Genomic DNA, 14,910 nt, shown 5'->3' with positions numbered 1-14,910 from the left:
TGTACTAGTCAAATACAAACATTTAGTTTGCCTTCTAATTGGGACTACGTTGTCATTATTATTCCTGAAAACTGAAATAATACCACTACTTGATCTCCTAAGACTATTACTATGCCTGGAAACCCTCACAAACAGACGCTGTGACAAGATATGTACTTAGTCAGTGGCAAACTGACAGCTACACAGTTTTATGCAAAATCAAAATCCTTAGTTCTTCCCTCCTTTTTGGAAATCCTTGTGCACATCTGTAGTCTGCCAGTTTTCTGAGAAGTGTGTAGATGTTCTGTACTGAGGAGAAAAGTACACGCTTGTTTCAGGTCACTTTTTCCCCTATCTGCTGTTTAATATTAATGATGTAAGTCGGTATGTCAAAAATATTAAATAATTGTAACCTGTATAGGAAAGGAATTTTATTTTAACCTTTGAAAACTATTTGCATGTTTTAGTATGTATGAATTATGCATGAAGTTAGGTGTAAGGTTATTGTCAAAGTCAGTCATTTCAGGATCAAGCTGTAGGAAACAATAAAAGAAAAAAATGGTTTCTTTTCTCTTGCTCTCCCCCTTTCTTTAATTCCCCAGGATTCAGGAAATAGCATTGAAGTCTTACCCCATTGGGATTTCTCACTAAACTTCAAAGCTTAATTTAGTCTCTGCTGGAATGGAGAGAGGCATAAAGCAGGCACAGTGGAATCCATTTAAATGAGTGCGAAAGAAATACAGTTCTGAAGAAAACAAATGTTCTGCACAGTCTTTTAGCAAAGGCTACTCCACCGCAGCACAGTGGCCAAACGGCAGCCATGTCCCCGGGCTCCCCGGCCGTGGGTACCGTGCCCTCCCCAGGCTGGGGGTCCTGGCCATGGCACCCCCGGGGGCTGGAGGCAGGGACAGAGTTCCCGGTCACTCCGCAGGGACACGGGACCGGCCACCCGCATGGTCACACGTGCACGTACTTGTGCGTTTGACAATTTTCCAGAACATCATTTTAATAGGGTAAGTCAGCATGGAAGATTTGGTTTATTTTCCAGCATATTTGATGCTTCATGAAGGATGTAGTTTTACTTCAGACCGCTCCTTTATAACCCTACTCATCAAAGAAATGTTCTCGTCATTAGCAAGGTGTTCCCTTTAAATCATTTCCCTATCTGTATTTTTTATCCATTGTGACATGAATTTTCTCCTATGAAATGAGCTGTATAATTTTGCTAAGGCAGTACTAAGTGCTTTATTTTAGAAGCATTATAGGTTAATGCAGACTTTCGACATAGCTTAAACCAGAGGCTCTGGTCGTTTGTTCTGCCTCTGCGGTGGTTTTATGATAATTGCTTGTAATCCAGTCAGTGCCCGTCTGCAGGAAGTGCTCCAGCTACACAGGATTTCTTCTGACCCACCCCGCTGATGCAGGACTGACCTTGAAAGATCTCTCCACTATTGCCCACAAGAAAAAATTATTATCCTTTTCCTTAATTGCAAGAGCTTGCAATGACACAGCATCTCCCGACAGCAAACCTGGGGTCGTTGTGGTGGCTCAGCAGCAGGGACTGGGGGCAGCCCCACGTTACTGCCCCACCGCAGGACCTGGAGCGGCTCTGGCCAAGGCTTCCCTCAGCCTTGAGCCTTGGAAAATCCCGCCTGGTGTCCCCAGGGTGGGCAGGACCAGATTGGGAGCTGCAGCCCCCCCTGTGCAGGGAGGGGACAAGTTGGGTCCAAAAGCAGGGGAGAGACAGCTCTGCAGTGAATGGGGGGCAGGGGGGAGACCTGCTTGATGAAATGAGATATCATTAATTAGAATTGATTCCATGTAAAAATACTTGGGCTTATCACATAATCTTAGGTATTGCATGAAACATTTCATTTTAATAATGCACTTAAATCGTATCTCTTTTCATTTATGGGAGTGCGTGACACTGCTTCACGTGACCGGGAGCAGCCTTTCTTCTGGCTGTGCTCTCACGGGGGGCTGGGTCGGAAACAGGGGTCTGTTGATGATGACCATGCCCCATCTGCAGAAATTACATGCTTTCTGATATGTTTCTTGCATTTCCTTGGACATGAAGGTGAGTTGCTGTATTTGTAGGAAAAATAGTGTGATGGTGCCAGTGGAGGCCTGGAGGTTGTGACTGCACTGTGGCATTCTGTGGTGGGATGGGTTCTGCAACAGGAAAAACTCCTGACCTGAGAACAATTAACTGAAAATAAATAGAAAGTGTAAGGAACAAGAACACATGCTGAGAAATAGATACATTGCTGGTCTGAGTATGAAGAAGGATAAAAATGCCATCCTAAGAGACATTGTGGTTCAAAGGGCAAGAGCTGATTTACAGTCCATTATAATTTGTACATCTGGAAATTTGTTAGAGTAATTAAATGCTAATATAAAAAGGAGATTCAAAAGTATGGCTTCCTTAAAGATTGCTCTCAACTACCAGGGTCAAAAGTAAATTATAAGTAACACAGTTGAGAAGTTGGATTCTTCTGGCTGAATAAATGTCACAACTGAGAAAAGCGGTAACTCAACTTTCTATATTTGAACATCTCATTATATTCTAGGCCATTGAAAGACACATTAGGTTCCAGAGAGGTGACACATAAGGTCTCATGCTGATAATCCATCCTTTAATTATTTTATGGAGGTTAATGTTGCTGTAGTGGAGTAGTAGCTTGGTCTTAGCAGCGAATAATAGGTTTTAGTAGAAATGAGTTTAATGGAAAATGAATAAAGCAGTGCAGAATGGCTGAACTGCACCCGAAGGCTGGTGATGACATTCACACTTTTTTTTAGTGCAGCTTTAAAGGCCTCATTTTGCAGTTGGTTTCCAGGAAGCAAAACCATTTTCCCTCCCATTATGCCCCCTGTTCCTGGTAAGGTTTACCCCTTTGTACTGCCTGTGGCCTCTGGGGATGTCAGCTGCAGGGACCTGGTTTTTCGGAACCAGAGCACCTGGGAAAGGTGGCTCATTGACGCAATGGACCTCCCATGGGCTGCAGAGCGGTGGGGAGGGTGTCTGTGTGGGGTCTTCCTGTGGGTCTCAGCACTGGCTGTTGTGGAAAGAGAAGAGAAATGGGAAGCGTGAGCAATTTCTGCCTTGAAGAGAAGCCAGTGAGAGGTGGCGGGGGGGGCTGGAGGTGACTCTGAGCTCCACCCTGAATCAGATGGGCAGCAGGGCAAAATGTAGCTGCAATTTAATGGGGAATCTTGTTTCCAACTTGTTTATTGTGGAAGTTGTTCACTTTGAAACATAAAAGTGTTAAGCTTTTCTCCTTTTTCAGATGTAGCATCTCTGATTCTGGTGGTGCTTATGACTCATCAGAGCCTCAACTTCCTGAAGGAAACTGAAAGCTTGAGGGAATTGCATGCCTGTTTCCATATCTAAAATGCTACTATTGAATACAAAATAAGAAGGGAAATGTACGTGGAATGAACGTCAACATGGCTTTTAATGGCTTATTTTTTCTGACTAAAACATCCTGGTTAATTAAAGCTCAGTGTGCTAAGTGTAGAGCTTAGAGCTTGTTGAGTGTGGAAAAACTTGCCTTGCAGGGAAACTGCTTGGGGTTTTTTTGGTAGTTTTCTTCATCCCCCTCTACGTTTCATTAGAATGGCTTTCCTTGTGAACCAGCTCTGTCGACTGCAGCCCTGCACGGCTTCCCTGAGCTTTGGTGCCAGGGGAGGAATTGGGGAGCAGCGAATGGGGCTGAGACCCCCGCAGTGAGGCCAGGGGGGTCTGGAGCACAAAGGTGAGCTGTGTGTGGAGGGTGAGGAGGGAGAGAGTTGGGCCAAAGTGTGCTCCGAGCCCTGTGCTTACCCTTAAAGCATCAGCAATACACGTGCAGAGGAAGTCCAGCTCCCTTTACATCATAGAATCATGGAATAGTTTGGGTTGGCTAAACTTCTTGTTTTATTGAAACTAGTGTTTTCAGTCCAGTTTTTAAGGAATCCTTTATTTCACATGAACAAAAGGATCTTGGAGCTCCCCCAATACGGGTGGGATGAGACAAATGGGGGGGAGCTGGAGATGAAGCACCGTGGCTGCCGGGGCGGCTCCGGAGAGCGGCAATGAGCACCTTAACGCTTCTCAGGGTGGGCTCTCCCAGCGGGTGGAGGGGGGTGAGGTCCTGCCTGCACTGCAGCTCATCCCCTCTGCTCCCCAGGTGCTCTGGGCTCGTGTCGGTGCTCCCCGGCTGTGCCCACTCTAAGAACCAAGTGCGGTGACATTTGGCCCCAGTGTCTCCCTGGCCCCATCGTGACTGTGGGCGCAGGGATGGAGTTGCAGAAACCTGTACCAAGCTCCTGGCAGGGGGCAGCTCCTCTTCTCCCACCCTCTGGGGTCTCCTCCACGGCCCCGGGGCCAGGTCCTGGGGCTGGTGACACCCAGGGGTTTCCATCCCTGACCACACTTGATTTCTGTTTTCTCCTATGGATCCCTGGCCGTGCACCTCGCCGTGGGGGGATGCTGCAGCTGCCCACTGCCCTGCAGGGCTCATGTGGCCCCAGCCTTGCTGTCCCTGCAGGGAGCATCTCCCTGCCCAGCACCCGGGGCACCCTCGCCCACCGGTGCTTTTCCCCCCTGCACCTCTGCCACTGCTGTGTCAGTGACCTGCCCAGTGAAGCCAGGAGATGAGCTAGTGGGCTATGCTGAGAAGAAAGCAAATGATTTTCTTAAATGCTCAGAGGAAAATTGTTTATCAGGGTTAAGACTTTTTTTCCCCCCCTCCCTTCCTGTTTGCGCACATCCGTTTCCAGCAGAGCTGCTGTGGAAGCTGAGCAGCCCCCGGCAGGTCTGCAATGGCAGCGGGGGTGAGAAGGTGCCGCAGAAGTGGGGATGCTCCACTGGGAGGTTCCAAGCTGTCTATGCAGGGAGGGGCAGGCACAGGTAGACACTAATAGCTTTTTGCCTTGGTTTATAACCCAATTTCCATCCTTCATTGCAAGCCTTCTGCTTGCCCTGAAGAACACCCCAGAGTGGAAAGAATTTGCACTGCTCAGCAGTCTCCACAAGTATCTTTTGCTTTAACTGCTATAAAGCTCTGGTCTTTTTTTTTTTTTAGAAAAAAATATTTTATTTTTAAAGACAGCAGTGTGCTACCAGGGTATCATCTTGGCACGTACTCTCTGGGCAGCCCTGTGAAGTTTCTTCCCCTCAGGGCTTCGTCCACTGTCAGGATGTATCTGTTGATAAGATCTTTCATTTCCTGGGTGAATGGCTCAAAATCCTTTTGCTTAGTGCCAGACCGCTTGAAATTCCCATCCCTGTTGTTCTCCACACAGAGCAGTCGGTCCTCTGTCACTGTCACATTCAGGAACTCCACCATCTCCCTCAGCTTGGGGATGAGGTTCTGCTTCAGGTCCTCGTAGTGGATGACGAGCAGGCGCTTCCCATACTTCAGCCAGTCCAGGACGTGGGAAGCCCACCAGGAGGCATAGCTGGTCACAAAGTCCGGCCACTCTGGAGGACCGAGAACCAGGAAAACCAGACAATGTTAGTCAGGCTGCCTTTCAGCACTTTTCCAAATGTTACCCTGTGCAACAAGAAGGGGCCTGGTGGGGATGGTCTGGTGGTGCTGGACAGGCACGCTGGAGAACCACAGCTCAACCCTGCTGCCCCCAGGCACCAGAACTGCCGAGCTTCCTGCCTCTCAATATATATGTAAACAAATAATATATAATAATACATTAACTTTTTTATTATATAAATGCAGCATCAAGACACTGATCTTGGCTGGGGCCCAAGGCGTATTCAATTTCCAAATCCATTGAGTAATGTGTATCTCTGTGCACTCACCAGCCTGCTTGTGGGGAGACGGGTAAAGAAAGCGGATTAATGGGGAAGATTCTTCTGTTCCTGGCACATGGGAGGGATTTAGGGACACCTGCCAGGATCACTGGGACAAAATTTACTGGATTATTTTCCCACCTTTGCCTTGGCCACTTATGACACCTCAGTCTCTATTTGCTATCTGTCATAGTTTAATTTTCTGAGGGTCAAGACAGACCTGGCTAAAGCTTTTGGGCTGGACAAGGAGCGTATTTGGCTGAAATGTAATAGTTTGTAGTTTGCAGCACAGGAAAGCCACTCCCTCCAGACTTCTTTCTTTTCTAAGGGCTGTTCTGTCTGGCTTTTTTTATGAATATGTTCTTGAGTTGTGACTAATAGAAGGTGATACGTGAATTAGGGTAAGAAACATGCTGTGGCAGAGGACCCTTTCCCCCAGCCCAGCACTGCCGCTTTGCCCACCCACAGCTGTAATGCCTAGAGCATGCACAAGGAAGAAGGAAGCTGAAAATCTCTGCTGCAGCCTGAATGCGGCAGTGCATTCGGTGAGGACTCATAGTCACACTGCCCGGCTTGCCAGCCAAATGTATGAAGCGGGGCAGGCATGTTCTGAGGCCTTTTCATCTGTTCAAGGAACACTGAGTCTCATGTCTCCTTACTGCCATTATCCTCATTTATCTGCAGTGCAGCATCACCTGTGCAGCGCTGTAAAACTTCCTTCAGGAAATGTCATGCTCCATTGACTCCTCCAAATCTTAAATTAGATTTCTCACAGTTATTACAAGCTGCGGGGGCAAATTTTCTTCACCTCCCATAGCCTGTCAAAGGGGCTGTACACGGGGGGGGTTGCACCTGGACAGGTTTTCTCTGCCACAGGCTACAATGGCAGCAGTGCAGGCGTGTGGGCACAGCACAGGGGCTGTGCTGCCCTCCTCTCCGTGGTGGGGGACGTACGGTACCACCACCACCTCTCCAAAGAGCAAGTCTGAGTGCTTTTTGGCTGGGGGGGCCTCAGGTCTCACTGGCTGTTTCTGCAGGGCTCAGGTGGGTCCCCATGTGTTACTTGTCCCAGCAGAGGGGTTCCAGTCTGTCCCAGCTGTGCTGGGCACCCACCTTTGCTCTTCCAGTTGCGGTCGGTGGCGTAGCCCAGGTGCCCGGCGTATTTCCTGTTGAACTCCGCCATCAGAGACTTGTATGGGTTCCTGATCAGCAGGATCGCCGAGTCGAACATTTCGATCTCCGTCTTGCCACTTTCATGTGTTTTCACACAGATAGTCCTTCTACTTCTCCAGTGGTCTTTTTCTCCTTTAAAACCTGTGTGACGAGAGGATTGTTGGCTTTTTCACTTGATTATATATCTGTGCCTTTCCACACTACATCATTCGCTACAGTGGTGTAAAACTGTGGTGAAAGTACCAGTCAATTAAACCCATCAGCCCAGGCCCTGGGACCAGGGCTGAGCTTTATTCTTGTCCTGCTGCTGACCTGCAGGGCTCGTTGGCCTCGTCTGGTTGGGCACCATCTCCTGGTGCCCGTCTCCACGCTGCCCCAGACCCTGTCCCTGGCTGGACCCCTGGGTGGGCACTGGGGGGGCCGGGCTCTCCCTTACTCTGAGAGGAGCAGAGCTGGTGCCTCAGAAGGGCTCTGTGTGTCCTGTGCCCCTGGACGTGTTACCTTTGTTGTAGAGGGCTCCATCGAAGTAGTAGCTTCCCGTGTAGTAGCCCGTGGCGTGCTCTATCAGATGGCGAGCCCACGTGTTCCCAGCCCCAGGAAAGCTTGACAGAGCGACGAACACTTTGGATTTGGTGGTTAAGAATTTCCTGTCCGTGCAGCGGGTGTCTGTGGGTACAGAAGATATTTCATTGTTAGCATTGTAGCTTTTTAATAATTCCACTGACAGCTCTTGATTACAGGGTTTATTGCTGCTTTTTCTCTCTCCTATGAATATAGGATATCAATTTGAGTCCAGTTGTGAGTCAGCTACTTCCCAAAATTAATTCAGTCATAAGAGGCCAAAGAGATTATCCTCAGAAGAGGTTTTTGCTGGTTTTGTGTTAGGCAATGCTTTTTTGATAGAGCTGCAGCAAACCATTGTACTTGCCAGCAAGTTGTGATAAAAGCCCCTTGATGCCTGTTTGCGAGCGGCTATTTGCCTGGCAGGTTGGCTCTGCAGCAGAACCCTAATTGTGCCATTATACCTGGAAATTGCAAGTTTTATAAGGCAGGAGAAACCCCTCCTACTGAAAGGAGCTGGCGTGCAGTTAAACCTCTGGCCTGCAATTCCTCTCCAAAGAGCCCGCAGCGGTGACGAGCCCACGTTGCGTTAATCCCCGTGGGGGCTGACGCCTTGGCTTCCTCTCACGCGTTCCTAAATCCTAACCTCATTTCTTAGCATGCTACTAAAAGCAAGGATAGGATGAGAACCAGTCTTGACCCTCTGTGATGATTCAACAAGAAGACAGGAAATAAATTAGAAACTCCTCTCTTCGTTCTCCAGAGCAGCCTGGAGATGAAGCTGTGGCTGGAAGGTGCCAGCACAGCCCGGAGGCGACCGTCTCTGGCTACTGCTGAGCCACGCAGCTGGGGAGGCACTACCCATTTCAAGAAAGCACATGTTCCTGTGTGATCTTCTCATGTGCTGTTGTCTGCATTCTACCTCTGAACTGTGAGATGGAGGGGGGGGAAGAAAAAAGAAGTGTCGGGTTAAAAAATGCCCAGCACCAATCCAGAAAAGCACGTAACTTGTGTAATTTTAAGCTTGTGAGAAGTGTCACTGAACTCAGTGCAAATCATTGCATGAATGAAGTTGCCAGTGCCACCCAAAATGTTTACTGGATTGGAGCATTCCTCTGCTGTATTTCCCAGCTTTGAAATGTGTGCAGATGAATATTTTAGAGGAAGATGGGCAGAGTGAAATTAGTGCCTGTGGAGCTACCTCGGTGGGTGCATAACATGGGGCTGGGTTTGAGGAGCGGGATTGGAACCAGCGTAGGGGGTCCTCGTCCCCAGCCGAACAGGCACTGCGTGGCTCGGGATCTGCTTTGTTCTCACCATCTGCAAAATAATTGTATTTTCTGGGGGGGGAGGAGGCTGTGCTGCTTAATGAGGGAATGGAAAGATGCGTATTCACAATTGAGATTGCAAGGGGTGGTTTAGATAAAGGGTGTTTCCTAGATTCCTGCCTGTGTTGTGGTCCTGACCACGGAGGCTGAGCCTGCTGCAGCCGGGTTCACTTCCACCCCCCGGCAGGGCCGCGGGGGCTGTTCCAGGGGCGCGGGAGCTCGTACCTTGCACCGGGGTCTGATAGACCAGGCAGTATTTCCCGGGGGCGGTGGTGCTGGCGTTGGGGGTCCCCCCGCAGAGCAGCCCCTCGGCGCCCTGGCGCAGCGGGAAGCGGCGGGTGGGGAAGCCGCAGTAGCACTCCTGCCCTCGGAGCACGGCCAGGGGAAACTCCTGCCAAAGAGGGAAAACACGTCAGGGCCCAGATGCCGTGGCGTCACCGGCCAGTGGGGAATGCTGCTGCCGCACAAAGGAAAATAAATCTTCACAAGGCCACTGTCAAGATCAAAGCGGTGTTTGATACATCATCGTAAAGCTCATGCTCCTTAGACTACTGCTGTCTTTCATACGGCAATTGCTTAAAAATTGGTTTTCAGACACAAGGCTTGTAAAGCTTGAAAATGTTATAACATTCCTGAGGCACCCGCTATGTAATTCCACCTGCAAAACATCCGTGTGGGGAAAGTTGTTCTTATTTGCCCCCAAAATGAGCTTTATGAATTGGATCATCTTTTAAACTTCCTTTTATATTCTCCCAAACTGAAGAGTTGGCTGTTAAAAGGTCTGACTTAGTTGATTTTACCAGAGTTTGCGTGTAGGAAGCTTGCCCCTAAACTTAAAGACTTTAGGTGAAGAAGGAAATTTAGACCCATTAACTGCTGCAATCATGTTTAAAAACAGAAAGAAAAATGTCAAGCCATAAAAAAGCATATATCTTGGTCTGACTTCTTCACAGTCTGCAAAAAATGAACTTGTGCAGAGGGGCTGATACAGAGTTTGAGAGCTACGGTGTGTATTTTTGGAAAAACCATTTAGAAATATGATAACGAGTGGTTTTTGGCAGATCTCTTTGGAGGCCTGTGCTGGTGGCCAGGCTGGGGCTGCTCCAGAGGGGGCAGAGAGGACGCGGTGCCCGAGCAAGGGACGGGCACAGAGCTCTGCCGCAGGGTGAGCCCCCCCGGTGCCACAGCCCCTGTCGGGTGGGGATGAGTCTTGGTTTGAGTTACCTCCCTTCTAGAGAGGGAAACCTCCTACGAAATCCAGACTGACCCCTGCAAGTGATACCTGGTACCTCAGCAGGGCAAAATGTGCCACTACAAGGGAGTGACAGGTCGTGTTCATGGCAAAGAAACAGTTCCCAAGGAAAGTTTCTGGCTGTAGGACATTTCAATGGATTTGATGAAAAGTAATTCATGTTTCTGTGTACCAGCCTTCCCCAAACCAAGCACCAGGCTGCACAGCAGTGTTGCTGTAGGGCGGCAGAGCAGCGAGGCTGGGCTAATTGTGATAGGAACTAAGAGACGTTTGAGGGAAACAAGTGCTAATTGTTTGCCAGAGAAATTAGCAGTTGCTTATGTGCTCAACAGGAAAAGCACACTTACTACTTTGCCGAAACCAACCCTAAAATCCAGTCTCTCTCCTTTTCACCAGGGGGATGTGGTTGTTTTCCCTTGGGTTTCCAAAGTCCCCGACGGCTCGTGCGGTGGCACAGGGACATTGGGGCGAGGGACGGGCTCGGGGCAGCTACAGAGTGGCAGAAGGAAGCCCAGGGGTTATTCTAGCGCTGGGTGTTCAAGTCCACCTATTCCTTATCAACACTTCTTGCCTTTTAGAAGTCTTTTGGAGTCTGGGAGTGCGTGACGGGAGTGCTGAACAGCTTATCTCCCGCTCTTCCCCACGTGTTCCTCCTCTGATAAGGAGTCAAATACAACACATGTGCCATCTGTGCCCAAACAGCCAACATTTGCTTAGCGAATGAGATATGACATTGTCAAAAACTATTTACAGATTTGATCCAAGGGCAAAATAGTTCTGTTTCTGCCTGCAAACAGAAATTTTTCCTTTACAGTGAAGCAGTGTTTCTCAGTTTGAGAAATTAATAAGTGTCCTGGCCCTCAAACACAGCCAGGAATAAAAACGGTCCTCGTGGCAAGGGCCACCTGCAAGAGATGGACTTTTCTGGAGGTTTTGTGGAGAGACCTGAGCAAACGCAGAAGCGCTGGTGGGTAGGGTGCTGTTGGGCAGTTGTCCTGCTGCAGGGACAGCGAGGGGCAGGCGGGAGGGGAGGAACGGGAGTGGGAGCCCCCGGCGCTGTGGGTGCTGGAGGGAGCAGGGCTCTGGTTCTGGGAATGGCACTGGCATCCATGGCACCACAAAGCGCTGTCATCAGCTGGCCGGTTACTCGGCTGTGCCTCTGCCAGACGCACAGAACATGACTGTGAAGTGCTGTGTTCGGTCTTGCCTTTCCCATCACTATTGAATCACAGCTACACGCTGCTCCGCTCACCACGTGGACACGTGTGCCCCACACTGCGGTATGGCTTTGTGCAGCCGTGTAACCTAGGAGCAGGACTAGTCCTCTGGCTCACAACTCTGCAATGCTTCACTTCCATTAAACACCACTGCACTGGTGTGGCAACACGACAGAGAAACCTGTGGGGCTGCAAATTAGCATTTTTCTGGGCTGAGCTTTGGAGCAGGCACTGACAGGCTCGGGGTCCGTCCTGCAGCTCAGCCTGAGCTGGTGTCAATGGGACTGTTCACATTAGAACTTGTTAGAGGAAGCCTCAACGGGGAGTTTTAAGTGCTGTAAGGAGAGCAATCATTCTCCAATAGCAACATGGATGATGTGATGATTCAATCACTAATTGTTTTTTATTAGGTTGTGTTTGAATTAAGAATTATGAATAGATTAAAAATGCACTTAATGGTTCTACTCTGATTACTCTGCTAAATTCCTATACTAACTTTCCTATTGGATGCAGTTAAATTTTTTTCTCTCAATCTACCAAAAAAGAATAAGAATGGATTAATGGTAGAGCTTGGAAAGAATTGCTCATGAAGTCCTGCTTTACAGAACATTTATATGCATAGAGGATGTGAGATGTTTGTACGGCTGTTTGTGAGCTGCTGTGTTCAGGGTGTATGGGTGATTCACTGCAACTCGCTGCACAGTTAATTCCATGATGCATTCTTAAAACACTGATGAGCTGGTATAGAGGGTATGTTGACTGGGAAAAGCTTTCCCATTCTACCTAGTAATTAAGAAGATTTGTTGTTCATGCCTTAATGGTTTTAATCAATTTTGTGATGCTAGAAGACAAAGTAATTGAATGTTCAGTTTAGTGCATGAGGCTGGATCTGGCTTCAGGTTAAATCTGACCACGCCATGAACCCTCTTCCATACCAAACACCAAGCCCCATTGGAGTGGGGAGGGAGGAAGGGAACCAGCCTCAGCAACAGCCACTAAACAAATGGTCCCTCCTGGGAAGATTCCCCAGTCCGTCAGAGTCCATCAGTTCTTAAATCCACGGTCTCGCTCTGTGCACTCTTTGCCCTGGGGCCAAAAGGGCTGCCCTGGAGGGGTGCAGAGGGGGCTGCAGGGGGGACCAGCTCCTCCGCAGCCACCCCTCGGGTGCTGCTCAGCCCATGTCCACCCTCCAGCAGTGTCTCTCTCCATGGGCCACAGACACCGAGACCTCCCGAGGGCCAGAGCTGGCTCTGAGCTTGGTTTAATGTGAGACAGAAAGGGTATTGATCTCCTCCTGGATCTCCTCTGTGCCTCTGTTTAGTGACATCGCTCCGCTGGCTCTCCCTCCCGCCTTCCCCACTCACAGCCCGACTGGACCAGATGCATCACTGGGCATTTACTCTAATGAGTTTTGTCCTTTAGAAACTCATTTACAAATTCAAAGCTCTAAGGCACTAATCTCTGCTATTCCCTTAGTAGATTAAAATTTAAAATAACAAGGAAAGAAGAAAGGATGTGAAATGAGAACTGTTCTTACTTTCTTGGAGCAAAATTCAGAGCACATCTCCACCGTCAAATTGGGCTGTATCAAAGAGGCTGGAAAGGTGTCTGTTAAATTTTCTGGAGCTCTAAAACATCCTCGATAGATAACATTCCTCCCTGCAGGGATATGAAATAGGTTTCTCTTGAGAAAACAATGTCCGGAGTATCCTGCCTCTTTCACAAAGAACAATATTAGGTTCAGAAGCTAAAAGTAATAAAATAAATTTTATATTCCAAATGCTGTAGAAATAAGAGAAACCATGATATACACTAGAAAACTGTGTTGCAAATCCCGTGGTGTTGAAAGGAGCAGATGCCTTTAGCTTTGCAGCAACCACTGAAATCAGGGCTGCAGCAAAGAGTTTAAATTAAATTCCACCAGTGGAGGGCATTGCTATTGTTTGCAAGTCCCAGCTTTCTTTTGAAGACTGCCTTCCCCTCAAAGACTTAAAAGCCCCGATAAAAATCTACAAAGCTTCCCGTGATCTGCATGAGAAAAGGAAAGGAATTTAATTGAATCCTGAGAGCCCCCCAGGGACCCCCTGTCCTGCACATCTGCCCAGTGGCTGCGTTACCCCTCTCCTCTCCCTTCTCAGGGCGGGGAGTTGGCTGCAGAGTCCACATCTGAGCTGTTCTCCCCATCCTTGGCATCAGCCTCTGACCTGATATAAATGTCACAGAGCCTGGCAGAATTGCTCCATTTTTTGCATCACTGTGATTGAAGTCAGGATTTGGCCCAAATACTCGTTACCAGCAGCAATACCATTTCCCTCATGCTGAAGAGAGAAAATTCCCCTGACAAAACCAAACAGAACCCAAAGCTGTGGTGGAGACTCACTGCCCCGGGTGAGGCGGTGCCTTTGCACAGTGAGCTCACGGTCACGGAGAAAATAACATTGTGTGGCTGCTTAGAAAAAGAAAACATCTGCATGTTGTACAGCACTTCTGCGGTTCTTAGGGTTTTTGGGGCTTTACAAAGGAGCACTGACTTCATGGCTCTGCACTAACGCTCTAGTGACAGAATTTGCCTGGTGTGGCTCAACAGGGAGAAAGGTGGGTTTGGGAATTAATTTGGGTCTTCCGAGTCCAGGTCCACACGCGTCGGGTACTTAATGCTCACTACAGCTGATGTGGGAAATGTGCCGGATGCAGGAGAGATGCAGCATAGTTTTGAAGGAAAAAAATTGGTTCTGCATGAATTTCCTGGTAGAAGGGCCCAGATTCTCCAGCACAAACCAGGAGCAATCTAAGGAGAAGCCACTTACGTGTTGTTAGAACAACTGTTCACACTGGTACCTAGAAGCAATGTTGTATCTTTGGGATCACTTAGGAGACGTGAAAATAAAATAACTCAATGTAAGTTGGGGGGAGACAGCAGCAGCCCTACGTGAGGTCTGTTCTCTGCGTCGCACAGTGTGAACCACGGGTGCCATCACTTCCAGAGTGACTTTCCAATATACTTGTTCTTTGTGATTAATACCTCTGTTGGTCCCTCAGCCACCTTGTGTCAGTGGGATTCTTCAAACAGTCAAATATCAGGTGTTACTATAGGCAAACAACATACAAATCTAGCTCCAGGCTAGACTAATTTGATGACTAATTCATTAATACCTAAGAAAAAAATGCTGCCTTTTTGTGTGAAATATGTATATATATTTTATGCTGAAGATTCAAACAGTGATGCATGTCCTGGGAAACCTGCCAATGTGCCTGTCAGCCTGACACTAGCAATTTAGGTCTATGTACCTTTGATATATAATTTATATGTAGCTGGGTGGATTATTGTACAAACCTTGACTTGTCTTTAAGCAGAAATGAAGTACCATCAATACTGGCACAACCTAAGGTCTTGGTGCTGCTTCTCAGCAAATAACATCCCTTAAGGTCCTGTGAGCTTGCCAAAGGGAATGACTGCTCAGCTGGTCGGATATTTTATGTGCTTTGTGTTGGCCCAAGGGTTTGTCTGCTGTATCTCCCGTGGTAGCTGATGGAACGACCAGGAGAGTCAGTGCTGTCTAAAGATGAAACAACACTCCCCCCCCCAGATCGAAGAGCACACGTCTG

General features: G+C 48.4%; 1 protein-coding gene across 2 annotated transcripts in view; it reads right to left on the bottom strand.

The window, feature by feature from the left end:
* Positions 1-3,874: 3,874 nt before the first annotated feature.
* WSCD1 (WSC domain containing 1) overlaps positions 3,875-14,910 on the bottom strand; it is a 24,912-nt gene continuing 13,876 nt past the window's right edge. For both annotated transcript variants that reach the window (XM_014965191.1, XM_014965112.1), the window contains exons 6-10: positions 12,842-12,963; positions 9,061-9,226; positions 7,448-7,612; positions 6,887-7,087; positions 3,875-5,446 (exon numbers count right to left, since the gene is read on the bottom strand). In XM_014965191.1, coding sequence (XP_014820677.1) covers positions 5,094-5,446; positions 6,887-7,087; positions 7,448-7,612; positions 9,061-9,226; positions 12,842-12,963 — 1,007 coding nt within the window. In that variant the 3' untranslated portion in view covers positions 3,875-5,093. The remainder of the gene's footprint in view (positions 5,447-6,886; positions 7,088-7,447; positions 7,613-9,060; positions 9,227-12,841; positions 12,964-14,910) is intronic.

The sequence above is a fragment of the Calidris pugnax genome, unplaced genomic scaffold (genome assembly GCF_001431845.1).
Source record: "Calidris pugnax isolate Ruff unplaced genomic scaffold, ASM143184v1 scaffold45, whole genome shotgun sequence".
Taxonomy (NCBI): domain Eukaryota; kingdom Metazoa; phylum Chordata; class Aves; order Charadriiformes; family Scolopacidae; genus Calidris; species Calidris pugnax.
Note: the sequence above shows the minus strand (reverse complement) of the source record. Positions and strands in the feature narration are given on the sequence as shown.